Raw genomic sequence first — 7,702 nt, forward strand, 5'->3', positions numbered from 1 at the left:
GCACAGTTCGGGACTTCCTACCCGAGATCCGCCGGTTTTGACACCGACACCGCCTACGTTGTCATGCTCCTCGACCACCTCCGCCTCCCCTCTACTGGTGTGTGTCTGCATCAAGCGATACCAGGGATGGCATGCTATCGCATGTGTCTACTGATTTAATTTTAGCATACCTTCTTCTTTTTGGTAGGAGCATACGTTCTTGTTTTACGGTTAAAGTGAACTGAGTTTCGTGACCGAGAGTTCAAACAATAAATCGAATCAAATGTGCCGAGCAAGGAGTTTCGATGGTTTTTCGAGAGGGTTAGTTAGTTGAATGAGCCTTTCAACCTCGACGAGATGGAGAATGATGTACCACTGCAGCAAGCCAGCATGGTTCTCACGTCAATGCGGGAGATGACTCCAACCGATGCACGCTAGGATGTTGATAGTGGCTGCATCAAAATCGGCATGAATGGCGGCAAACTGCACCACCACATCCCGCATATCACCATCGCTCGACGACATCCTCTGTGAAGGAGAGACTTGTGTGGACCTTTCATCCCGGCTAGGACGTCTTACGCAACCACATCGTGCAGCCGTGCACAGCTAGCGGCACTGTCGCTACTTGTGTCGCTACTACAGGTAGCTCTGACTGCCGCGAGCACAATGGCGCCGACAATGGCTGCACTTGACTTGTCATGGGTGGCCGCACCTGCACCACCACATCTCACGCATCACCACCTCTCAACATCGTCCAAAGCAGGCGTCGAAGGAGGGACCGGCGCCGAAGCCGTGGAGGTCGAAGACGAGGGCACGGCGAGTGCGGCCATCTGGTGGCGCCAAAGCTCCGGGAAGCCGTGGAGGACGAGCACCGCCCGAACGGCGGCGGGGCCTGCTCGGCCACGGGGAGGGACATGCCGTTCACGTCGGTGTTCCAGCGGGCCGCACGTCGCTGGGCTCCTCTATGCTCGCAGCACCACCCCCGTGCTCTTCTCGTATCAAATTAAATCTATCTTAATCGGAGGAGTTGGCCCACATAGATAAGTGGCGGTCTCTTATTGGCCCTGCACAATATTTCCTGCAAGGAGCCCTGCAGCTGAACCGAACCCATTTGCTCGACATTATGACGCAACCAGCGTCCAATAGGGATTTCTGCTGTGCTGATTTTCCGTTTTTTTCTCTTTCAAGGTTTGATTCTATTCCGGTATTTCTTGGTGGGCTTCCTGTTGGGGTTTTTTCCTCGAGGTTTTTATTTTTGACTTTTTTTTATTTACTAGCACATATGCCCGTGTGTTGCGACGGGGGACAAACATTAATCTTTATCATCAAAATTCATTGCAAGAAATAAAAAAAACCTAGCGAGACATGTATCTCGCTGGCGGCACGGGCATTGGCGGACACTTAAGCGTGTCATCACCCATGATTTTATGTTTCGTGAGTGTGGCGACGAGCTGGTCATATGTTTCGAGTGTGGAAATTGCGAGTTCCTCCTCGTCCTTAAATGCCTCCTTGGTCTGCCCCACCCATCTGCCTCTCGCCTTTGGTGTAAATTATAATGGTTTAGCCCACGAGTCATTTAATTATGCACCATGCACATCAACATGAGCTTGCAGGTTTAATCGGGTCTTTATTTCTTCCATTGGCCCATAATAATCTTGAATCTTTAATCGGGTCTTCATTTCTTTCATTGGCCTATAATCTCAAATATTTAGTTGGGTCTTCACTGATTCCATTGGCCCACAATGAGAGATCTTTAATCGTGTCTTTATTGCTTTCATTGGCCCATAATCTCATATCTCAGATGGGAGATCACCCTCGTAATATGCATCCTCATTGCATACCTCACTCTCTGAGTTTTTTTTAATGTGTTTTTGAGGCTGCTTGTTGATTTCCATGGCAACTTGCTAGCGTATATAAACTTGTAGAATTCAAAGTAAGAAAACTATGTGGCACTATTTAATCGATGAACCAAAATAAAAAGACTATTATAGGCTGCTATGCTGCCCTGCCTGGGACTTGGGCCGGAAGAAACAACTCAAACGGAGTTGTCCGACGTATATGGCCGACCCACTTTCATCCTCGTTGGTGATAAAAAGAGCATCATCTTGTATATATTTTCATCTCTATCTGTTCAAAATCAATAGTAGATGGGTGGTTGTTTGGCTAGCAGGTACTGTTCCAATGCTTTGGACAAGCCTAGGACGATCCAGCGACGCATGAAAGAAACCGGCTTGCTCGTATGTGAAACGGACAAAACCAAAATAGCTAGCATACGTGAAAATCAATCGAAGTGGAACGAAAGAAAGCGGGACGAAAATAAGAATTTCGCCTTCCTTTATTAGTAAGTATAGATTCTTCAAGAAAATAGCACACTCGCCTTATCGGTGATTCGTAGCTCGTTATTTGCTCAACGGTGCATAAGAGGGTAGAGGTGCGCTGCAAGACGTGGCTCAGCATGTAGCACTAGCGGTTTCTCTATGAAGAGGTCGTGCTTGGACTCGCGGAGATTGATGGCCGGCACCCCAGCCGGTTTGGTCCAGGTGAAGCCATGCAGGAGCCTGCCGAAGAGCATGACACTCATCGTTGTTCCTAGTGATGCTGCGATGCATCCCCGCCGTCCGGTGCTAAAGGAGATGAACCGCAATTCGCTCTCGGTAAGCACCACATTGATGTTGTCTCCCATATGGCGCTCTGGCTTGAAGTGGAGTGGTTCATCCCAGACGGTGGGGTTCTGGCCCAGGGCCAGTCGGCTGAGGATGACGTGGCTACCCTTGGGCACGCGGTAGCCCGCAACAATGGTGTCGGCAATTGCGACGTGCGGCACGTTGAAGGGAGCAACTGGGTGGAGGCGAAATGCCTCACGTATGCACGCCTTGAGATAGTTGAGCTGCATGATGTCCGACTCTTGCACCAGTCGCTCGCGACCGACCACCTGGTCCATCTCCTCCACCGCTTTGGCCAGCAATTCTGGGCTGTTCACCATCTCCGCCAGCGCCCACTCCACTGCGTTTGACGGGTTATCTATGGCCGCTAATATTATGTCCTGCATGCATTCCATGGAGATAAATGTAAGTTAATACAATTTATATATTTGCATAAAAATAGATTACATTGAATAATTGGAATTTTAAATACATTTTAAGTTGAAATCACATCAAAATGGTAGAAAAATGCAATAATGATATGTTTAAACTATCAATTAATAATTTCTTATTCTATTGTTTCCCTTTTCCAACACCTGCGAAATACAGTATAAGATCTATTTAAGAGTGTGAGCTGTTACCTTTTCTCATGGATGACGTATTACCTTGTAGGACTATGAGGCGAATTGGTCACTAAATTCAATCTAGGCCCTTGAACAACCTTAAAATTTCTCATTAATTAATATTTTGCTTACCTTGCACTGTGCTTTGACCTCATCGATGCTGAGCAACGGCTTGCCGTCACCATCGACGAGCGTGATGAGAATGTCAAGGAAGTCCTGGACCCCGTCCTGCCTCTCGCCGTTGTTCCACTGCCTCCAACGCTCTTCAATGACCATGTTGTGCAGTCTATCCACTTTTGTGTTGGCCTCCTTAATAATTTTCTCATGGCCGTCGAGGTCTAGGCCAAGTAGACACGAGAGGTAGTCGCTGACACAGAACGAGAAGAGGAGCCCTAGGAGGGTGAAGGAAGCGTCCATGTGCTCCACCTCCATCGGCCCCGGCCCGCCGTCCGGCTGAGGCTCCTCGAAGTACCGTTGGCCGAAGGCAAGCCGGCGGATGACGTTGCCGCAGTAATGTTGCGTGACGTGCCTGACATTGATGTTGGCTAGTCCCAACGTTGAAGATGACCCCACGGCGGTGAGGTTGTAGATGTAGCGCGTCAAGTTGTCAGCTTCGTCGGCGCGCTTGTCATGGAGCCACTTGTGGCGGGAGGGGCAGATGATCTCAGAGGTGAGCACCTTGCGCATCTTCATCCACTGGTCGCCGACCGGCGTGAGCACGGCGTCCTTGTAACCGCAGCTGATGGCGTCGGAGGCGAAGGTGAGTGGGCGGGACAAGAAGTTCTTGTCCTGCTTCTTGAGCACCTCCCTTGCGATCTTGGGACATGTGATCGGGATGACGTGGACACCGCCGAGGCGGAAGCAAGCGATGTCGGTGCCCATATCCTTCATCACGCGATGGATCCAACGGAACGCCGGCTTATTGAGCATCATCTCGGGCAGGCTACCTACCAGTGGCCACGACCATGGTCCCGGCGGAAGTGGAAGCGGGACCATCGCCGATGCGCACGTGCCACTGCGGACCTTGCTCTTGGTCATGGCAAGGTGTATGAGCGTTATTACGATGAGCAACTGGGACACAAAGCAGCAGCAAGCCAGCATTGTGGAGACTACTGCTTGCTGAGTGCACACAGGCTTGCGAGGTAGTTTGCTTTGTTATCGTTGCCTAGGGAAGCCAACTTTGCTTTACTTGCTGTTCTGCCCATGAGTGCGAGACCCCTCTTTATATGTTTCCTCCGTCCCAAAAAATTGGCTTAGATTTATCTAGATACGAAGCTATCTACGTATCTAACACTAAAACATGTTTACATATATTCCACATGCGTGGATCGTTTACCACATGTATCACATGGTATTTCAAATGTATTTATCCTGATAGTACTAATAATAATTGTCTACAGAATGAGAAATCTTCTATTTGTAGATTGTCTTAGATTTATTTAGATACGAAGGCTGATACTAATAATAATAATTATCTATCCAAACGTAGTCAAAACAGAATAAAAAGCTTCTATTTATAGATTGCCTTAGATATATCTATATACGAAGGCCGATACTAATAATAATAATTGTCTATCCAAATGTAATCAAAACAGAATAAGAAATCTTCTATTTATAGATTGTCTTAGTTTATTTAGATACGAAGGCTGATATTAACAGTATTAATTGTCTATCCAAATGTAATCAAAATAGAATAAAACATTCCTTTTTATAGACTTTCGACCGTACTTATCCGAAAACTAACCATAATTGTCTTTCCAAAAGTATTTCAGACGCCGGGATTTGAAGAGATGGTCGGACCATGCATCCGGGATTCACTGAGCTACTACATCTAGACCTCCAATTTAGCGCTGTACGCGCAAGCGAACGACGGAGCGCGTACCCCTCGCTCCCCCGCGCTGCCTCATGGGCTGGCCCATGTGTGGGGAGGGAAAGCGGAAGCATCTTTTCTTTTTAAAAAATGTTTTCCATTGTAATACTAATTTGGGATTTCAATAAAGTTACAACTTGTGAAATGTTCGTGAATTCAAAAATTGTTCATGAAATGAGAAAAAATGTTCGCGAAATGATAAATGCTGACGGAATTAAAAAATGTTCACCAAATTCCAAAACATTTCTTGAATTCAAAAAATGTTCGTGATTTCAAAGGAATGAACATCTTTTCGAATTTGAAGAACATATTTTGAACATCTAAATAAAAATGGTGTTACACAGTTCTAAATAAAAATGCAAATAACTTGTGAATGTCAATCTCACGTGAGTCAGTCAATGAACTTATAATATCAGTCTCTTAGAGTTGTTGTTTTGGCAACCTAATACTGTTGTAAAAGCAACCGATTCATGATAAGACTTGGTGAGGCTGATGCACATAGCTACTTTCAGTACCTTATTCAGTGTTAATCTCAGAGTCCCGAATTTGGGGACAGGCAGGGGTCCATTAGGAACATGGCAGTTAATTTGCATAATCCTCGACCTCCTCCTGCAATCTCTCTTTCTCCCTTTCTTCTCTGAATTTCCCGGGGTTGTATAAGTCTGTAAGATTCAGATTTTAAGAGTACTTGCTCCCTGTACTAGTTACTTCTACTACTTATTTTTAGCTGTTTAGTACTACTCTGTAGATCTGTGATACTAGTCTAGTCGCTTGTATAATTTTGTTTATTAGTGTAACCTGAACCATGGAGTAGTACCCTGTTCGCATATGTGTGATTATGTGTGTTCTGTAGTCTCTAGCTCCAGTACATGTGAACTATATGTTGTGGTGTAAATCATTTTCATTCTATCTTATAAACGTGTTTCTTCAATAGCTATTTCTGTTCAAGTCTTGTTGTCATTGATGTTAGCATTTCGTTTGTCTCAAGTAAAAAAAATACTAAAAATACAGTGAAGATAATCTGAACCTCCCTATGTAAAATTTAGTTTGTCTATAATACTACTAGGAGATATGGGTGAGGGACTGAAAGGATGATATGCTTCCATGAATTTATTTGTAAGAAGTTTTTCTTGGCTGTGTACAAATCAGCCCAAATATGGGAGCCTCTATTCTGGAAACTAAAGAATTCATATATTGGTAGATAGACTGTGATTTAGGATATGCTAAACAGAAAGCTTTATAAGATGGAACTATCAATTCATCATGACTTCACTTTGTCCTTTAATTTAATATGGTTAGAACTACCATGGTTTTTTAAGTAGTCGGGGCATAAAGAAACAGTATGCTGGATGTTTGGCCTTGCATCTGTCCTTCCATGAATTCATGCTTGTGCATTGCTAGTTATTGCTTTTTTTGCAGGTCTTCTTCTTCCTCGATCTGGTGCAGCAGCAATAATTCAATGTCATGGTCATGGAGCAGCAGCCATATATTTTTCTTCTTCTTATTCTTCCCTGAGATGACATGAGATGAGGTTTGTTTTCCTCAAGGTCAAGGTGCAGCAGCTCGATTTGATTTGATGTGATTGGATTCAGTTTCCTCACGCCTCTCTGTTTGCATTGCAGGCTCTGTTGGTCGGTCTTCAATTCTTCATGTTGCTGCTGCTACTGCTACATGAGGACCCTCTTCAATTCTGCATCCGTTGCGGCCGCCGCAGCTTCCACCTCCAGAAGAGCACCTGCTCCTCGTGCGGTTACCCGGCCGCCCGCATCCGCAAGTGTAAGCTCCCCTTCCTCCGTCCTAGATCTCTAGGTCTGTTGCTGTCATGCGCCATGTTCTTGATGTTGCGCGTCCTCATGTGGATGCCACGAACGGCACTGCTCCTGCGTGCAGATTTGATTCACCGCATTAGTATGCGGTTGTTGTCTCACCGTGGTTGTTCAAATTGAGATGCACCCAGTTGATTCGTCATCTTGGGTCATAATTTTTCTGCATTCCCTGTTGCTGTAGCTTGTTGGATGCACCATACATCTTGCAAAATGCTTCCCAATTTTTGCAACCAAAATGGGTTACGCTCTCAGAATTATACAGCTTTACTTCAAAATCTATATCATGATGGGTCCTTAGGTGAATTTTCTTTGTTTCCATACTTTCATGGTCTTCAAAACCCATCCTCTCCAAGACGTAGCGTCTTGCATGGCATGGGATAAGCTAGCCGAATTGTAAAAGATGAAAAGTACACGCTGAAATAGTTGAAGTCGTGCTTAATTACGAAAAAATAACACTTGTCGTCGTTGCGTACCGTTTCAACATCGAACGTCTCCTCCAGCTTAATACTGAAGCGCCGATCTTCGTCCAGGTGAGGCCTGTCGCACTGACCTCGGTCGTCGTGGCACCAGTCGCACTCCCCCGGGAGACTTTCGTCGTCCGAGTACGACATTTCCTATGTTCATAATTCAAATATTAAACATCTAAAATTAAACATCTGTACTAAAAACCTAAGTTAGATCATTATTATTCATCACGGGTTGACTATCGGTTTGTCGAGTCTTTTCTTGAAAACTCTCAGCGCACGTGGTGTATACATTCGA

The 7,702-nt window shown here is 45.4% G+C and overlaps 1 protein-coding gene across 1 annotated transcript; it reads right to left on the bottom strand.

The window, feature by feature from the left end:
* Positions 1 to 2,292: 2,292 nt before the first annotated feature.
* LOC109762566 (tyrosine N-monooxygenase-like) lies at positions 2,293 to 4,345 on the bottom strand. The gene is made up of 2 exons (XM_020321439.3): positions 3,377 to 4,345; positions 2,293 to 3,022 (listed from the first exon to the last, which is right to left on the bottom strand). Exons 1-2 carry the CDS (start codon positions 4,343 to 4,345, stop codon positions 2,387 to 2,389), a joined length of 1,605 nt encoding a protein of 534 aa, XP_020177028.2. The 3' UTR covers positions 2,293 to 2,386.
* Positions 4,346 to 7,702: the final 3,357 nt, after the last annotated feature.

The sequence above is a fragment of the Aegilops tauschii genome, chromosome 6, assembly GCF_002575655.3.
Source record: "Aegilops tauschii subsp. strangulata cultivar AL8/78 chromosome 6, Aet v6.0, whole genome shotgun sequence".
In the NCBI taxonomy this organism is placed as follows: domain Eukaryota; kingdom Viridiplantae; phylum Streptophyta; class Magnoliopsida; order Poales; family Poaceae; genus Aegilops; species Aegilops tauschii.